Source organism: Camelina sativa, chromosome 2 (assembly GCF_000633955.1).
Source record: "Camelina sativa cultivar DH55 chromosome 2, Cs, whole genome shotgun sequence".
Lineage (NCBI taxonomy): Eukaryota > Viridiplantae > Streptophyta > Magnoliopsida > Brassicales > Brassicaceae > Camelina > Camelina sativa.
Window position 1 is genome coordinate 22,777,057 of NC_025686.1, and position 19,404 is coordinate 22,796,460.

A 19,404-nucleotide genomic window follows, 5' to 3' on the forward strand; every position below is an offset into this window, starting at 1 on the left:
AAAAAAAAAAAAAAAAAATGGGAGTTAGATGAAAGGGCACGATACAGTAAATTTGACCAAGATTAATAGTCTTATGGAAGAAAACTTACATGGAACTCCAAGTCACGTAGTTTAGGAGAAGCTTTGAGTAACCAGAATAGTAACTTCGACCAATATGGGTAATATACACGTAAATTCAGATGCTTAAGCTCATTAAAGACAATATCATCATCACCAGATACGACAGCCTATAAAAACAAACGGATTTATATCCTAAGTGATATAATTAATGAGAATCCAAGACATTGAAGATTATCAACGGATTCAAATTACCTCTTTAAAGCTGCCTAGTATGCACAATGAAAGACGTTTGGCAGATGTGACAGGTTCAAGAAGCTTCTTGATATCTAGATTTTCTGGCGAAAGACGAGCAGTGATATCTGCGTCCTCCAGCTTAGGCATACTCACAATCAAAGATGATGAAATCATACTTGGATGTACATTGAAATACCTCAAAGAAGGAGTATTTATCACATATTCATCCGAATAACTTTGACCAGAAAGATCTAAAGATAAACTTAACAATGATGGGATGATAACGGCGAAGTTTCTCACATTGTCACGTGCATGTCGTTTCACAACCAGGTCTTCCAGAACGGAGCAATTAGATAAAATCCTTTGAAGACATTTTTCATCTGCGTATGTCACATAATGAAGGTGCAAAGTTTTCAAGGAGGGGAGGCAAAAAACATGAGGAACATCCACAAGAACGCTTTGTCGTAGTTTCAATGTCACAAGTGATTTGCAAGTATACAAGCTACTCGGCAGTAATAATAATGCATCACGTTTTCCGTTGAAAGGGAAGTAATTAACGCTTAGCTCCTGAACATAGCGAGAAACTGCGATTTCAACCCACGATTTGATATCTTCAGGTTGAAGTACCGTATCAGTTAAAAACCTGAGACGCACGCTCTCTATGACCGGAGAGCAATGTAATCGCAGACTCCTGTCAATAGAACTCCATATCATCTGGCGTTTTTGTTAACAGTACTAAAGCATTGGTTCGATTACTTACTAGTTTATTCCAAATGATAAATTCATCGTAATCAAGTTTTGGCACTCGCATCCAAAGAAATTTCCACTGCTTTGAGAAAACACTTGTTCTTACAGCATCTTTCATTGGAAGAAACGATAAGATCTTCACGAGCAATTCGTCATCAGAAAATCCAATGATCTTGTCCATATCTTACTGAACGATCTTTTGTCTTAGCCACACATAAAAGAGTAGTAACAATCCAATGTAGAGGCAGAGGTTAATAAAAACAGAGTGAGATGGAACAAAACCCTAGAAAATCTTCAATTTGTCAAACCCTAGGAATCGGATGATGAGTTCTATACCCAAAAAAAAGAACCAAAGTATTTTGTAAATTGGGAATTTGATGGGCCTAGAATTTAGTTTAACAAAATAGACCAAGGAAAACCCAATTAAACCCATATTCATTTTTTTTTAATTACTATCTGGTGAAGCAAGGAATAACATTATTATGAAGGTTCAGATGAAACTTGAGCTATCTAAAGACCGAACCGAAAATCTCTATATATGTAATAGCAAATTCCTTTTAATGAAACGCCTAAGCCTTTTCTTGCATGTAGAGATCTCACTCAGCATTGATGTCATTCAACTCATTATTCATATGTTTTGGCAACCCAATGATGTTGTCCATAGCTTGATGAAAACTCAAGTTTCGTTTCCCGTATATATTAAATCTTGGGTTTCGACTTCCTTTTTTTCCGAATTCCGACCTTAAGTACGTTAAAAAGAACCTGAACACATACACATTGTTAGATTTGTCATAAGCAACTAGTAGAAACGTAAAAACAGATCACAAAGGTAATAACAGAGGAACGAAACAGAACCCATGGAAAAAGCTGGACTTGTCCCCCACACGACGAGATCCCAATTCCAGCTTACCTTTCTATCAGATTATAGTATACTTATGTTTCTTTATAAACTCAGCACAAATTGAGAAATCAATGTGTAACGCGGAAGTGGTCTAGAAAACAAAACTAGTTCTCCGTATACCTGTTACAAGTCGATGCTAAATTGCTAATTGTACACTATACATTTATTTAGCAGATCGATAAAGAGAAGATGGTTTTGTCCTTTGAAGCAGGTCTGAAGCTTTTATGTAGATGATAAAGCTTTTTGTTTCAAAGCTGATTTTGTGAGTATAAATATGTACACAGTGATTACAGAGTTTCGGGTGATTAGATTGGTCCACTTTAGTAATGTCCTCGACAACTTTGAGTTCCTCGAGAAGGGAAGTTTTGTCATTTAATATACTGTATGCTCTTCTTCTATATTAAAGGATAAACTAAATGCAGATGAAGTTCTAACTTCTAACTCTTAGATCAATAGAGACAACAACTCAAAAGATGTTTATGTTTACTAAACTATCAGATTTTAAAGGACAAGTTAAGTTCATTTCTTCTTCCTTCTTTTCAGTCGAACAAGAGCTCGCATGTACTGGAACCACGCGGCGAGGATGACAACTCCTTGAGCATCTCATGTTTCTCTAGCAGAGTACTGGTGGGTTTTGGGGATATAATAGCTCTCTTCAATCGAATAGCGTGTTTTAAGATAAATGTAGCTACTTCTTTCTGCTTTTGTGATCCTTCATATAGTTCCCACTTGAAGGTCTCAAGATGAATTAACAAACACTTGGGAAGAGAAACAGGTTGCTTCCAACCAGCCTTTGGACTAGGGGCACGTCGAATATGTTTCTGAGATCAAAATTGAGTAAAAAGCTATAAGAAACCTAATGCTCTGTGCATACAAAACAGAAACTGAACAACAAACTTAAGGTTTGTGTTAACATACCTGGCGGAGTTTAAGAACTCGTAGTTTAGGTGAATCTTCAATCAGTCTGGTAAGTAAATCCCACCATCGTGGCGCACATGTGCATAGCTCTAGATGAACAAGCTGAGAGAAGATAGTACCAGCGGGATAAGCAGCCTGCATTTAAGAACATAATGTTATACTATAATCAAACCACAAGAAACCGACTTCTTCTGTACAGGTAACAGAAACGAGTAATTACATCTGATGTGATCAAACAGAGTGCAAGACGTTTGACCGAAGTGAGAGATCCCAGAAGTTTCTCAGTATTTTTATAAATAACATCAACGTTCGCCTCAACCACCTCAGGCATGTTCTCAATGTAACAAAAGCCACCCCAGTAGTCTTCAATATCCAGTCGCTTCAATTCAGGCGCATCAATCAAGAACCCATCATCATCACCTTCAAAAGCTTGTGACGATTTATGCAAAGATAGAGTCTTTAAACACGGAGCAGTAACAGTAACAACGTTAACATTGTCACCAGGACATCTCTGCACAACCAAATCTTCAAGACAAGAACAGCTAGATATAATCCGAGGAAGCGACTGGTCATCTAAGTACCTCACATCAAGAAGGTGCAAAGTCTTGACAGACTTGAAACCAACATAACAGGAAGCATCAACAAGGCTTACGTTTTTAAGCTTCAGGACAGCAAGCGTAGTACAAGAAAACAAACACTTGGGCAACCTAATAGGCTCTTCACCAGAACAATAACTGACACTCAGCTCACGCACAAAGCGTTCTACCGCAATCCTAACCCAAACCGCTACATCTTTCTCAGCTGTAAAACATACCGAACCAATCTTGATATTCAAACTCTCCAAAACCGGAGCTTTGTGTAGCAACAAAGATCTATCAACAAACTGTGTGAACCTTGGACATATATTATCATAATGCCTGAGATCATAGTTGAGCCTAGGGACTAATGTCCAAAGAAACCTCCATCGTTTCGATAAAAGAGTCGTTACCAAAACATCTTTTGTTGGAAGCCATGATAATATCTGTAAAAGGAAATCATCTGGTAACTGACTTAACCTATCCCTAGAACCAACCATTTACCACAATTTTGCTCTGATTCCTGCACAATTAAATGTGGATACAACCATATAAGCAAAAATTGGAACTGTAGGGAGATGGAAACGCACAAAATTAACCCTATGATGCAGTCTAGACAAGTTCAGCGTTAGGATTTGACTCAGAATCAAGACGAAACTGGTTCTTTTCGCATTTGGGTTCAAAAATTCAATTCACAAAGGCAGAGTTCTTGAAAACAGGGATTGATTAAAAAACCCATGAAAAGAAACAGCGAGTAAATTAGAAGAAGCTTACGATTTTGTAGCCAAATCGTTGTTTCCGTGACGAATTTGTGTTAAGGGTTTCGCTATCTCTCTCTCTCTATCTGAGAGTTGTGCGAGAAGAAGTGAGGAGGCGCATTGAAGGAAGCGAATTCGGTTCATTTACATTGTGTTCGTTCGGTTCAATCAAAGACCGGTTTAGTTTTGGAACGATTTTTAATCAAACCAAAAAATAATCGGAAATTTTTTTAACAGATTTTGTCAAAGTTTATTAAATTTTGATTAAACTTTGAAAATTTTGGTTCAAACTAAAATTATTATTTTGATTGAGAAATTAAGTACAACAAATTTATAATATTATTATTTTCTGACTTGGTATTGAAATATTAAATGATCAGTCTGATTTGTTATGAAATAAGTTTAGTTTCTCCATTGTAAATTTAGTTTGTGATGTTACTATCATATGCTTAAAAAATCATGTTGTTAAGATTGTGATGTCTTTTTATATCATAGCATGATATGAGTTGCATTTTTCTATATTAATTAATTTGACTTCTATAGTTGTGACTTGTGAGTAATATATGCTAATTGTATATTGGTATCATTTTTTAGGAATCTTAGTATCAAATAGCTTTAGATTAACCATCCTAAAAATAAAAGATCAACAAATATTCTCATAACATTTTCCACTTTCACATATAATATTTTACTTCCTAAGACACTTTTTTATGACATTTGATATTATAATATTCTGCGGTTTTTTTTCTAAGTAGCTACGAGAAAATAAATATTTGTTTTATTCAATTGCATTTATGATAAAACTAAAAAGACAGATCTAAACAATCATTTCGGCGATGGAACTAAACTATTGCATTTTTATACTACACCAAAACTTAGAGTAATTTTTTACAACTTTATTTACTTGGATTTGTCTTAGAATGTATAAAGAATAAATTATATTGAGGGATGTGATTGCATTTTTTACCTCACAAAAAATTAGCTGGTAAAATATATTTATTAAGTTCATTGTCGTTTACCTAAATTTCATATTTAGATTGTATTCATGTAAGTTATTTTCCAAAATTTTCATGTTTTTGTAGATGTCAGTGGTAATATAATTTGTGCAAATGCAAGAAAGAAAATAAAAAGATGGAGAATACTTAATATGTCTTGAAAGTCTAAAGGGAGAAAAAACCATAAACACACTACTATATAATCAAAAATTTCTCTACATGTTGAAATACTCTAATACTACATATAAAAGGAAAATTTAAGTAACACTAAACAAAAGAACCCAAAAAATATTGAAATGATCAGTATATTTTAAAAATCATTAAAATAACAATTGCTGAGTAAACAAATAAAAAAACTATAATATCCAAATTACTAAAATTCAAAAACAATGTAAGCTAAATCCGTGCGTAGCACGGAATGACTTCTAGTATTAGAATACAGAGTTGCAGTTAGTTACCACTAAAAGTCCAAAACTATATACTGAAGATGAAAACATCATATGGGTTTAGATCAATACTTACCGCGTGGTATAATCTGAGAGCTCGGAGTTTTGGTGAACGTCTGAGAATGACATTCAACCAATCTATGGAGCACATAGGTCTAGAGACACGAGCTGATCAAAGTTACTGTGAAGATATGCATCCTGCAAAAGTGACAGCCTTATAAGCCGAAACTAAATATAAACGCAATAGATTAATCCTAATCACATGAGAATACATAGACTTTACGTCTTTACCTTTAGTGGTTTTAAACATAAGGAGAGGTTTTTAGATGAGGTAAGACTTCCCAAAAGCTTCTCAGAATCACAGTGTCTAATGTGGATGTCTGCTTTCAATTGCTCCGGCATATTCAATAATGAATAAAACCGGCTCAAATGGTCAACAATATTTAGATACTTTAAAGAAGGAGCATTGATCACAAATCCATTATCATTTCTTGGTTCGTAATAACCCCCTACTATGTGGCGGATGGTTAAGCTCTTCAAAGATGGCACACAAATTGCGAAAGTCTTCACTTTGTCGCGGGCCCATCGGTGCACAATCAATGTTTCAAGAATAGGGCAGCAAGACAAAAGCCTAGTGACCGTTTCATCGCTTGAGAACCAAACATCTAGAAGAGACAAACTCTTGAGGGACCGAAAACAAGTTGTCGAAGGAACATTGTCAATGGCCACTTTCTTGACGCCTAAAAACACAAGGGTTTCATATGTGTACAAGCTCACAGGCAATGGTATGAAACGTTGTATACACTAATGAAGAAGCTCAAAATCACGCACATTGCGAGCAATCGCAACATTAACCCATGTTTCATAATCTTCAGGTGCATAATCTCGGCTAAGGTTGAGATGAAAAGACTCTAAAAACGGAGAATTGTTTAGCTGCAAAAACTTCCTGATAAACCCTGAAGGCGCAGCACTAAGTGAATCGTCATAATCAAGCGTCGGAATCAATTTCCAAACAGAACCCCATCGTTTGGCCAAAAGACATGTAGACACAGCAACTTTTGTCGGAATTGATGACAAAATCTTCACCAGCAAAATCGTTAGGCAGATCATTAATATTTCTCATGTTGAAAACAAACTTTGGTTCAATTCTATCAGAAGAAGAAAAGACGGAAAACCTGGAAACACACAAAGACTTGAAATCAGAAGAAGAAAAGGCAAAGAACCCTAATCATATTAAAAAAAAAGACGGAGAACCAAGAACGCTCCTCTGTTTGGATCGAAACCCTAAATTCCATAAAGTTTTTATATAGCTAGTTTGACATCTTTATTTTTTTTGGTTATGTGTAATCTGGAAAATCTTATTAAAAAATGACTTCATGTAATGCAAAAAATTTTATATAATTCTTATATTTAATTATAAATATATCTCATATATGTTTGAATTTATAATGTAGAAACTTTATGCAGATATTAGTTAAAAACTAGCTAATAAATAATCTAAAGTTTACTGTTTACCAGTATAATAAAAAGTAAAAAATTCATATTAACAAAAAAGTGTAGTAAAAATAGTTAAGAAAGATTCGCTGTAAGTTTTTAAGCATGGTGTTGAGCTGATAAATAATCCAAAATGTTCACGTCACGCCACTATATATACAAATTGCCAAAATTTTCCACTAAATAGTAAAAAGAAACTGAGAGGTTAATTTCGATGAATAGAATATAGACAAGTTATTAATTAGAAAAATAATATCTTGAAGTGTCTTGATATATCATAGTTTTTATGGTTATTAACCATGATATAAGGAGTTTTTTAGAGTCTTTCAATTTGTTTTCTAAGATGTTTTTCAGTCTTTACAGGTTTTCTAGGATTTTGGCATGGATGAAGCGAAATGAAGCAATTTGGATCGTTTTGGAGCATTTAACCGAAGGAAATCAATTTGGAGTCTGATCTTATGAAGAGCATCGACCGACACCCAAGGAGCATCGGTCGACACCAAGTTGATCCGACACAAGACTTCAAAATTGGAAGTTTTACAAAAGTTGCCTGAAGTTTTCCATATTTGCATCATTAGTCCCTGACGTGTTTTAGGACATATATATAGTATTTTTGGGTTTTGCAAACCCTTAAGTTTTATTATAGCAAGTTTTATTTTTCTGCAACACTGTGAGATTTTGAGAGCTTTTGGGAGAGAGAGAGATCTGCTTTGTAGAGAAGAATTCTTGAATTCCTTCTTACTCTTTTTAATTCCAATTGCTTATTATTCAGAATCATATCTTATTCTTCATTGATTATGTCTAAGTAGTTTGCTTGTTAGGTTTAGGGTTTTTCATAAAGTTTTTATGAATTATTAGATCTGTTTATTTAGGATTCAATATCTCTATAGATCTTCATCATAGATTGTTCTTAATGCTAGATCTTTGATTAGTCATCTGGATTTAGATCTTAGGATTATTGATTGATATGAGAATATAATTGATTTTCCTGATAAAACCTTTTGATGAACAAAATTACTTCTTGCAAAGAGATTTGATTTAATGATTTTGTGAACAATCTAAACCTGTTTTTAAAGCTGATTTTTAACCTAGAATTTTACAAAGAAATTTGGATTTTCTGGTTTAAAATTTAGATATTATTTGCAGTGAGAACTGATTTAATTTACAAAAGTGTTTAGAATTCTAGATCTGTTCTTAATTGTCTGAATCCTAATTTATTGATTGATTTAATATTATTTCATAATTACCTGAGAAATTCCCTAGACCTAGCTTTTTGATCATCTGAATTTACACAGCTTTTATTTAATATTTTGTATTGTTTATTTTAAATTCAAATTATTCTGTTTCAGGTAATCATAAAACTCTATAATTTATTGTGTAGTCTTAATTCCTGGTAAAATTCGAAGTATTGCAGTGATCTCTTAATTTGACAGAGTAGCTCTAGGGTATATTTGAGCATATCATGTCTCTTCAGAACTACAAACTTTATCAGAGAACAACATAGAAAATTAGCATAAAGCAATTAACTAATAGACGAAAAAAAAATTGAAGGGCGAATCTGTGCAGCGGTAAGTTATATTTGTACCTGGTTATGTTTCATTTCAAAATAACAAATTTTCCTTCTGTGTTCTAAATTTTTTTGTTTGTTTGTCTTAACAGGGTTCAAAGACGTGGAGATACACAGTGAGTTGGTAACTTGGTAAGTCAAAGAAGAAAAAAAGACAAACATAAAATGTCAATGCAAATCTTAGCTCTTTGAGATGCCAGAAAAAGAAGAAGAAAAAAACTCAAATGATTGAAATGAGACATTTGCTAGAACTCCTCGGCTTGGACTCAAACTCCATTAGCAAACGGTTTTTCTCTTCCAAAGTGGACTTAAATTTAAAAGTCATTTTGTTTAGATAGCTAGTTTTGAGAATAAAGGAGTCAAAAAAACATCAAACAGTGACTACTAAACCTGCTCAAATGTAAATAAACTTCGAAAGAAGTGATAAGATTGGCAACATAATATGAGAATAAAGGAGTCAAAGAAATATAAACAGTGACTAATTCTGCTCAAATCTTGGCTCTCAATGTCAGTCAATAATTTGGAGTAAAACTACAAGCGCTTTGAGACAAATCAGAAGAAAGAAGATTGGAAACTTTAATAGGGCGAAAAAAAAAAAAACATGTTCATAAAAAATCAGACGTTAACTTGTTAATTCTGCTTGATACTTAAGCTTTGAGATACCACAACACTTAGGTGAATGAAAGCTGACATCTGTTAGACCTCCTAGGCATGGATTCTAACTCCATGTTCATTTGGTTTCTCTCTTCCAAGGTGATGGATTCTGAGAAGTTAATACTCATAGTCTCTAAAGAGTCTCCATTCTTTAACAGATACATCACCACAGACTTCTCTTCCTCTGTACCTTTGTACATAAACCATTTAACCGTTCTGAGACTCAGAAGTAAACATTCAGGAACAAAACTTGCGATCGGTTGCTCCCACTTAGTACGAACACTTTTGGAATTCCTGCAGCTCCAGTGTACCTCTCTCTGAGATCAAACAGAGAACAAAAAAAAAAGAGTTGCATGCAATTAGATACCACCAAGGGTCCATGACTATATACTGAAGATGCAACATCATATGGGTTTGGATAAAAACTTACTGCTTGGTATAATCTGAGAGCTCGGAGTTTTGGTGAACGTCTGAGGATAAGATTCAACCAATCTAAAGAGCACAAAACACATAGGTCTAGAGACACGAGCTGATCAAAGTCGCCGTGAGGATATGCACCCTGCAAAAGTACAAACATAATTGGGCGAAACTAAATATAAACTAAATCCTAATCACAGGAGATACTCATAGAATTTACCTCAAGTGGTTTTAAACATAAGGAGAGGTTTTTAGATGAGGTAAGACATCCCAAAAGCTTCTCAGAATCACAATGTCTTATGTGGATGTCTGCTTTCAATTGCTCCGGCATATCCACTAATGAATAAAACCCACTAAAATGGTCAACAATATTTAGATACTTTAAAGAAGGAGCATTGATCACAAATCCATTATCATCTCTTGGTTCGTGATAACCCCCTACTCTGTGGCGGATGGTTAAGCTCTTCAAAGATGGCACACAAATTGCGAAAGTCTTCACTTTGTCGCGGCCCCATCGGTGCACAATCAATGTTTCAAGAATAGGGCAGCAAGACAAAAGCCTAGTAACCGTTTCATCGCTTGAGAACCAAACATCTAGAAGAGACAAAGTCTTGAGGGACCGGAAACGAGTTGTCGGAGGAACATTGTCAATGCTCACTTTCCTGAGGCCTAAAACCACAAGGGTTTCATGTGTGTACAAGCTCACAGGCAATGGTATGAAACATATACAGTAACGAAGAAGCTCAAGATCACGCACGTTGTGAGCAACCGCAACACTAACCCATGTTTCATAATCTTCAAGTGCATAATCTCGCTTAAGTTTGAGATGCAAAGACTCTAGAAACGGAGCATTGTTTTGCTGCAAAAACTTCCCGATAAACCCTGAAGGCGCATCACTAAGTGAATCGTCATAATCAAGCTTCGAAATCAATTTCCAAACAGAACCCCATCGTTTGGACAAAAGACATGTAGACACAGCAACTTTTGTCGGAACTGATGACAAAATCTTCACCAGCAAATCGTTAGGCAGATCATTTATATTTCTCATGTTGAAAACAAACGTTGTTTCAATTCTATCTAAATTTGAAAGACGGATAAAGCCTAAAAAGAACCTCGAAAACAGAAAGAGTTGAAATCAGATGAAGAAAAAGCAAAGAACCCTAGTCATATATATGTTTATGTTAGATTTCGCATTGATATTACGATCACCTTTGTTAATCGAAACCCTAATCATAAAGTTTTTATATATTAATGAAAACAGTATTAATGAAAAAAGTTATGTGTGATCTGGAAAAATCTTATTAAAAAAGGACGTTAATTAGTGAATAGTGATGATGCAATAATTTTATTTAAATCTTGATTAGTTTTATATATCTCATATATTTGCATTATTATAATGTAGAAACTTTATGCAGATATTAGTAAGAAACTAGCTAATAAAAATCTATAAGTTTACCAGTATAATAAAGAAAAAAAGAAAAAAAAATATTAACAAAAAAGTATAGTAAAAAAGATACTTAAGAAAGATTATAAGTTTTTTTTTGAATCTCTTTAAATGATGTAGATTTTTTTTTATAGTTTCCAAATATCTTTTTTATAATTTAGATAATTTCTTCTTCTTTAAAAAGAGTTTTTCTTAGGGGTTTTAGATATACTAGATTTTAACCCGCGGTACATCGCGAGACTATATTTTAAAAAGTAAAATAAAAATATAAATTTTTAGTAGATTAAATATATCTTATTATATAAAACTTAATGTCAAAATTACTAATTAACAAGATCGTGACACGTGTCAATTGTATCATTCAGATGTTGACACTTGTCAATTCTAAATTTATTAAAAATTTTAAAAATAAAAATGTAAAAAACTCAAAACCTACCATAAAAAAATTTTATATAAAACTAAAATAGAGAAAATCTTTTAAAACATAAAACTTAAAACATAATTTTATTGAAAATCTTTTAAAGAAAAAAACTTTTGTAAGAAAATTATTAAATTTAAACAGCTTTAAAATTTAGAAAAAATCATTATGAGGAAATTATATATATATATATATATATATCATAAAATTCGAAATTATAATATTGTTTACTTATTTTAATTTTAAGTTGCTAATTTTACAAGAAAATGATTACTTTTTTTATAAGATAAGATAAATAAATGATTGTGAAAATTATACAATTAATTACTGTTTTTTAAAAAATGTAAATACTCAACTTTACAAAAATAAAAAGATTGTTGAAGTAGAAAAAATAATAATAAATTGTCTCATATTTTTTTCATCAATCAAATAATTTATTCAAAAAGACTGCTATTGTAATATATATAAGATATGAATATGTAGGATTAACGTATGTGTTTTTGTAACTATAAAAATATTAAAGTAAGAGATATATAATAGGTTATTTAATGTGTTCATAAATAAAATTTGTTGGTTGTAGCAAAGACTAAAGAGTATATTTTACTTGTAAAATATTGTTTGTGTACATATACATTTTTAGTGGTAATGTAGATAGTATATTTGTAAATGGATATACATTAGTGTATTATAGCAAAAAAAACAACTATTTTCTATAACTAAAAGTTTATCTCTTTACTTTTATACATTATTTTTACTTACGAAAAGAATTAAATGTATATTTTTGTTAAATTCATTTTATTTTAATAACTTTGAACTCATCTACAACTATTTTCTTTAACTAAAAGTGTATCTATTTACTTTTTTTTCAACCAAACAATAAATTAAAAGGAAATTTCCTCGGTTAGTTGCCCAAGCAGGAGGGAAGGGGTTTACAAAAGAAACTTCAAAGATAAGAGAATGCGAAGCACATGCAAGATACTCCGCCTTTATATTTGCCGCACGCGGGATCCAAGAGATGGAGAATAGCGGGAAGGACTCCAGCGAGTTAAACTCATCGAGCATGTTGGAGAAAGACGGGCAATCTTGGACTGCACAATAGTGAGTAACTCAGCACAATCAGTCTCAAAATGTTGACAAGTGATTCCTACAGCACGTATCTGCTCTATGGTCCACAACAACTCTTCTAACTCCAAATGCAAGGGGGAGAGGCTCCATCTCAGACACGAGGTGAAAAACATGGACATGCGAAGAAGGAGATGGAGCTGACATGACCGCCGTAAAAGAGAGCGCCTCTTCCCAGGCTAACTTATCACCCAAAACCTTAGCAATTATATCATTTGCCTCAATCTCTAAACCTTGAAAAACTTTTTTGTTTATTGCTTTCCAGATTGCCCATAAAATTCATGGTAATTGAAGAAATTGATCAGGATCACCCTTTTGAGAGACACCTTTCTAGAAAGCAAAATCCAAATTCGATTACACCGAGTCATATGTAAAACCTTCTGACGAGACTAGAGTCGGAGATAAATCCCAAACTACACACGAGCGAGGACATTCAAAGAAAATGTGATTAATAGTCTCAACCACAGAGTGACACCTTTTACACCTTTTACACCAAATATCACATTGGATACCTCGGTGTATCTATTTATTTTATAGATAGATTACTAAAATATTTACTTTATATTCTTTTAAATTTAATTTTATTTTAAAAAATCTAAACCCGGACATCGGGCGGGTCCTAATCTAGTATATATATATATATATATGACTAATGTTTTGTAAATTTTAAATGTATATCCCTTATATCTATATATTATTTAGGTTTACCTGTTTAAAAATTTAGGTTTACCAATTTAAATTGTTAAACATTAGAATATAACCCGTGATACAACATAGTACTCCTTGTTTATTTTACATAATCATAATTTAATAAACTCAATTAGATATGCGTAATATTCTAAGTCGATTGTTTAAACAAAATAATGAATTGATGATTTACTAACAATTAATGATATTAATTTCATTTTTTATTAATACACAAACTCATCCCGCTACATAACCAAAAACAATTTTTCTTCCTTGTTTAAATAAGACATGCATGTTTTACAAAATCCAAATAACAAAAAAAATGCAAGAAAATATAGTTACATTAATTTTATATATTTTATGATGATTTATAGCAAGTAAACTAAATAAATCAAACAAAGATGATAGGAAAATTGTAATTTTAATTAAAAAATATTATTTTATATTTCAAACAAAATCTTTTAATTGTGTTTGGTTATAAGCATAGTAAATAATTAATTGAAGATATTGTAATTAATTTAATTAGATATTGTAATTAGTCCATTGATTGATTATTGAGATATTTTAGAAATTTTTGTTTAGTCCAAAATATTGGTTTTGAGTTTTAATTTAAAATTTAATGATAATGGCATTCTTTGTAGATAAGTAGTAACTCTAGGATTTATTTGCTAAATGTCTCCAAAAATGTATATATATATATATATATATATATATATTATAGATAAGTGTCTAAGATTGTATTCAGTTTTTTTTTTCTTGTAAACAAAAGATTAGCTCAAACGAGCCAATGGGAAGGAAAATTGTTTACATACAAAATATTATGTGGAGATGTGCGCGCATGGCGTGCCAAAAAATCTGCTTTTACATTTGCATTTCTAAGAATAAAAAATTAAAAAAAAATCAGTTGTTAAATTATAAATAAATATTTCTCTCTTTCCTTGTTTTGATTCAATTATTAGTTCATCGAACAGAAATATTGTGTGGATTTGACTAAGTTGTTTTTTGGTAATGATTTGAGTAATATTTGGTTCGATAGACATTTTTCAATATTGATCGGTTCGACAGATATTTTTTGATATTCTTCGAATCGGTAATATCGTCGGAAACATAACTCCCACGGATTTTCAACGGGCTTTACCGACGTTTTACCGACAAATCGACCGTTAATATGTCTGTCGGCTATACGTCAGTAAATGCCTGTCGGAAATCCATATGTAATTACCGACAGATTACCGAGAGAATTATTTTACCAACGATCTAAAGAAAAGCTGCAGTTAATACGTCATCAAAATGAAACAGCAACTACATTTGGGTTTGTACGTACTCTGAACCTAAGAGTTCTCAGATTAGGGGAATGTCCGAGTATATGATTTAACCAATATGATGAGCATCTCGTACATAACTCTAGCGACACTAGCTGATCGAAGTCGTCTGGCGGAAGATTGTAATCCTGCATGTGACGACATTATGATAATAAGTGGGAAAATGTAAAACACACAAAGAATCTTAAATCACAGGAGAAAACAGAGAAGTTACCATTTGTGAGTTTAAACATATTATAAGGTGTTTAGCTGTGGTTACATGACTCAGAAGCTTCTTAGGATCACTATGCTTAAGGTATATACTTTTGCTTTCACCAGCTCTGGCATTTTCACTAATGAACAAAACTGACTATTTTGGACGTAAGTCTTTAATAATTTCAAAGAAGGAGTATTGACCATAAACCGAATATCGCCTCGATAATTAGTCTCATTTCACCAGCTCTGGCATTTTCATTGATAATTAGTCTCTGCAACCATGGAACCGCAATAGTGATAGTCTTCACATGGTCATGATTCTAAGATCGACACATACGAAGTTCTTCAAGGACAGGGAAACTGAAGAGCATAATACTTAAGACTTTATCGCTGGAGAAGTGAACACACGTCAGGCTCAAATTTTTTAGGGAAGGAAAACTGATATTGGAAGGAATGTCGGCGATTTTCACGTTTTCGAGGCGTAAATTCACAAGGGATTGGCATGTATACAGGCTCCTAGGCAACGGCACGGGACATGAACTTGGTCTCATTTTGAAAAATGTAAGATCACGCACACCCCGAGAGCTTGCAACCCTAATCCATTTCTCAATCTCTACTTTATGAACACATCTGTCAAGTCTAAGATGCAGAGTTTCTATGACTGGAGCTTCATGAAATTGCAGAAACTTGTTGATGAAACTTAAATTTCTATTAGTGTGGAGATCAAAATAGTCAAGCTTTGGCACATGTTTCCAAAGAGAAGTCCATCGTTTTGACAAAAGGCTTGTGTTCATCACATCTTTTGTTACGGCGTAAGACAATATCTTTAAGAGCAAGTCATCTGGCAGCAGACTGATTCTATCCATATTGGAACAAAATTATGAATCTTTCAGTTCGTCACTATATTGATCGTTGCCAATGCTGGAAAACAATAAAAATTAAGGTTAAAGCGAGCTAGTATCATTAAGTGATAACGATAAATAAGAAACTCAAATAGAAACAGAGAATAAAACAGAGACTTTATTAATGAGCAACGGAAATGATAAAACGCTACAACGTTCAATGAAAACGCAGCAACGTCATCTCACCAGCAAGAATCTCAGAAAGAGAAACCGGCTAAACGATGAGGAAGAAGTTCTTAAGATCTACAACTCCAGATATTATTCGATAAGATAGAAATGAGCTAACACATGCTCTTTATACTACTTCTACTGTTAACAGTGTTAACGTTTATTTAACTGCCGTGACGTTGACGATGTTGACGTCTCTGCAACAACCGACACTCACCTTCACAGCTCATAGTTTACAGCTCACCATTCACACGTGACATTATTCTTCTTCTTTCTTCTTATCCCTTTCCTCACGTGCTAAATGCCAGCTCCTCTCATACTATATCAAAGCTTCCCCGGTCGAAGAACCTTGTCCACAAGGTTCAAAGGCTGGAAGCGTCCTCTGCAAGTCAAAAAGATATTCCCAAGTAGCATCAGCTTCAGTCTCATTCGTCCACTGTACTAAAATCTTGGTTGCAGCACGTCCTTGCCGCTTAACCATCTGCCTATCCAAAATAACCACAGGTTCCTTGAGGAGAACATCCGTCACCACAGTCGGAAGTTGAGTCGAAGTGAGCACATTACCTACTGCTGCCTTCAATTGCGAGACATGAAACACGGGATGCACCAATGAGCCGGCAGGCAGTAGTAGTTTATAAGCGACCTTACCACAACGATCAACCACCTTATAAGGACCAAAGTATTTCGGTGACAGCTTCGGACTCTTACGAACCACCACTGAACCCTGACGATACGGCTGAAGTTTCACAAAAACATAGTCACCAATAGCAAATTCTCGTTCAGAACGATGCGAGTCAGCAAACTGTTTCATCCGGTGTTGAGCTCGAAGCAAATGGAATTTCAGAATCATCAACATGCGTTCCCGCTCCTCCAGACTCCGAGCTACCACGGCCACTTTGGACTCACCTGGTAAGTAAGGAAGATGGATCGGTGGTGCTTGACCATAAACTGCTTCAAACGGACTAATCTGTGTTGCAGTGTGAAAGTTCGTATTGTACCACAGCTCCGCAAGAGGCAACCACTGACTCCACAAATGAGGATGATCACTGCACATACAACGGAGATATGTCTCTAAACAACGGTTCACCACTTCAGTCTGTCCGTCACTTTGCGGATGATACGCACTTGAAAATTTCAACTCCACTCCTTGTAGTGTGAACAACTCCTTCCAAAATGTGCTGAGGAATACCGTGTCACGATCACTAACAATGGTGCGTGGACACCCATGGAGCTTATAGACTGTATCAAGAAACGCCTGTGCAACCGTTACTGCGGTGTAAGGGTGAGCCAATGCCATAAAGTGAGCTGCCTTCGTGAGCCTATCCACCACTACAGAGATGACAGTCTTTCCAGCAGACTCAGGCAAACCATCAATAAAATCCATAGAGAGATCAGTCCAAATAGCTTCAGGAATTTCAAGAGGTTGCAGTAAACCTGGGTAAGCCGATGTATCATACTTACACTGCTGGCAAAGAGAACAGCTGCGTATGTAGTTTTGTATATCAAGTGCCATTCCCCGCCAATAAAACAAACCCTTAACCTTTTGAAATGTAGCATCTCTGCCTGAATGACCACCTGAACCTGAAAAATGCATCCACTGTAAGATTGAGTCACGAAGCTGAGAGTCATTTGGCACCACAATCTTGCTTTTCCTCCTTAACACATATTGCACCCAAGAGTAATGCTTCTTAGCGTTTTGATTTGAAGAGAGCTCATCAATCAACTGTTTAAGCTCTGCATCAGTCTCATAATGACCCTGAATATTTTTAAGTAAGTCGCATTCCAGAACTGACATCGCCATGTGAAGGACTTCAGCTCCTTCCACCCGAGAGAGTGCATCTGCAGCCACATTATCTTTCCCCTGTCTGTACTGAATCTCATAGTCGAATTCCAATAATTTGAGAAGCCACTGTTGTTGGATTGGAGTGTTCAACCTCTGCTCTAGGAGATATTTGAGGCTTCGTTGATCTGTTTTGATGATAAAATGACTTGGTAACAGGTAGTGACGCCATTTTTGGACTGCAAAGACAACAGCTAATAGCTCCTTCTCGTAGATGGATAAGTTAAGCTGCTTCCCCTTTAAATGTCGGCTTATAAATGCCAGAGGATGTCCTTCCTACATCAGAATGGCCCCTATTCCCTTAGTGCTAGCGTCAGTTTCGACAAGAAACGGTTTATCGAACTCAGGAAGAGCTAAAAACGGAGCACGGCACAAAGCTTCTTTCAAATTCGCAAATGCTTCCATAGCCTCTTGTGTCCACTCAAACGCATCTTTCTTCGTTAATACAGTCAGAGGACGTGCAATTGTTCCAAAATTTTTGACAAAACGTCTGTAATAACCTGCTAAGCCCAAGAATCCTCTTAATTGTTTGACATTAGCAGGTGTTGGCCACTCAGCAACAGCGTTGACCTTGGCAGGGTCCGTCGACACCCCACCAGCAGCAATAAAATGCCCCAAATACTCAACCTTTGCTGTGGCGAATGCACATTTACTTTCTTTGACAAATAACTTGTTCATATGCATTGTATGAAAGACTTGTTGCAGATGACTCACATGGTCAGTTAAGGTCGAACTGTAAACCAAGATGTCATCGAAAAAGACCAAAACAAACTTGTGCAAGAACTTCTTGAAAACAGAGTTCATCAGTCCTTGAAACGTTGTAGGTGCGTTTGTTAAGCCAAAGGGCATAACTAAGTATTCAAAATGACCATTGTGCGTTTTGACAGCCGTTTTATGCACATCCTCATGTTCCATTCTCACCTGATGATAACCAGCTCGTAAATCTATTTTAGAGAACACTGCAGATCCACCCAACTCGTCCAATAAGTCTTCTATCAAAGGGATGGGAAACCTATTTTTGATGGTTAACCCGTTTAAGCCCCTATAGTCCACACACAACCTCCATGTACTGTCTTTCTTTTTCACTAACACCACCGGTGAAGAAAATGGACTTGAGCTCACCTGAATAGTACCTGCCTTTAGTAAGTCTTGCACTATTCTATCAATCTCATTTTTCCGATATATAGCATAGCGATAAGGCCGTTGATTGACTGGATCAGAGAATACTAACACATCATATATTAACATATATATGATATATTAACATATCAGTCAGAGGACCTAATTAAACAAACCCTGAAAATGGCGAGAATGAAGGCAGTTTCTTCAAAGTGCTCCATTATCTCAAATCAAACCATCTCAATATACAAGAAGAAGATTGAGAGTAACAGAGAAAATATTAACCTTTGTTTGGTCACCAATTCTCCAACAAAGAAACCCTAAATCCAAAATTTCAATCTCTAGTAATGAGTTTTGCTAGCGACCATTAATAACTATGAAAAGAAAATATTGTAATTAAGCGAATAAAAATATATATATG

The 19,404-nt window shown here is 34.4% G+C and overlaps 3 protein-coding genes and 1 pseudogene across 3 annotated transcripts; all 4 read right to left on the reverse strand.

Annotated features, from left to right (window-relative positions):
* The window catches only part of LOC104755855, a 1,786-nt pseudogene extending 564 nt beyond the window's left edge, over positions 1-1,222 (reverse strand).
* LOC104733242 (F-box/FBD/LRR-repeat protein At5g56420-like) lies at positions 2,289-4,312 on the reverse strand. The gene is made up of 4 exons (XM_010452841.2): positions 4,210-4,312; positions 3,081-3,958; positions 2,861-2,995; positions 2,289-2,763 (listed from the first exon to the last, which is right to left on the reverse strand). Exons 2-4 carry the CDS (start codon positions 3,933-3,935, stop codon positions 2,482-2,484), a joined length of 1,272 nt encoding a protein of 423 aa, XP_010451143.1. The 5' UTR covers positions 3,936-3,958; positions 4,210-4,312; the 3' UTR covers positions 2,289-2,481.
* On the reverse strand, positions 5,773-6,744 carry LOC104755865 (putative FBD-associated F-box protein At5g56430). Its single transcript, XM_010478339.1, has 3 exons — positions 6,462-6,744; positions 5,926-6,374; positions 5,773-5,832 (listed from the first exon to the last, which is right to left on the reverse strand). The coding sequence occupies exons 1-3, from the start codon at positions 6,742-6,744 to the stop codon at positions 5,773-5,775; spliced, it is 792 nt and encodes a 263-aa protein (XP_010476641.1).
* Positions 9,334-10,814, reverse strand: LOC104755875 (putative FBD-associated F-box protein At5g56430). Its single transcript, XM_019232863.1, has 4 exons — positions 10,633-10,814; positions 9,987-10,455; positions 9,780-9,908; positions 9,334-9,666 (listed from the first exon to the last, which is right to left on the reverse strand). Exons 1-4 carry the CDS (start codon positions 10,812-10,814, stop codon positions 9,367-9,369), a joined length of 1,080 nt encoding a protein of 359 aa, XP_019088408.1. The 3' UTR covers positions 9,334-9,366.

Excerpts from the sequence above, each read along its gene's own strand:
- LOC104733242 (XM_010452841.2), bottom strand. The coding sequence starts at position 3,935 with ATGGTTGGTTCTAGGGATAGGTTAAGTCAGTTACCAGATGATTTCCTT. Across the intron at positions 2,996-3,080 it reads TCTGTTTGATCACATCAGAT|GCTGCTTATCCCGCTGGTAC; the intron begins GTAATTACTCGT and ends TCTTAAATGCAG. Across the intron at positions 2,764-2,860 it reads GAGTTCTTAAACTCCGCCAG|AAACATATTCGACGTGCCCC; the intron begins GTATGTTAACAC and ends TTTTGATCTCAG.
- LOC104755865 (XM_010478339.1), bottom strand. The coding sequence starts at position 6,744 with ATGATCTGCCTAACGATTTTGCTGGTGAAGATTTTGTCATCAATTCCG. Across the intron at positions 6,375-6,461 it reads TGCGATTGCTCGCAATGTGC|GCGTCAAGAAAGTGGCCATT; the intron begins GTGATTTTGAGC and ends TTGTGTTTTTAG. Across the intron at positions 5,833-5,925 it reads TATGTTTAAAACCACTAAAG|GATGCATATCTTCACAGTAA; the intron begins GTAAAGACGTAA and ends TCACTTTTGCAG.
- LOC104755875 (XM_019232863.1), bottom strand. The coding sequence starts at position 10,814 with ATGAGAAATATAAATGATCTGCCTAACGATTTGCTGGTGAAGATTTTG. Across the intron at positions 10,456-10,632 it reads TCAGGGTTTATCGGGAAGTT|TGAAACCCTTGTGGTTTTAG; the intron begins TTTGCAGCAAAA and ends CTTGTACACACA. Across the intron at positions 9,667-9,779 it reads CTCTCAGATTATACCAAGCA|AGAGAGGTACACTGGAGCTG; the intron begins GTAAGTTTTTAT and ends GTTTGATCTCAG.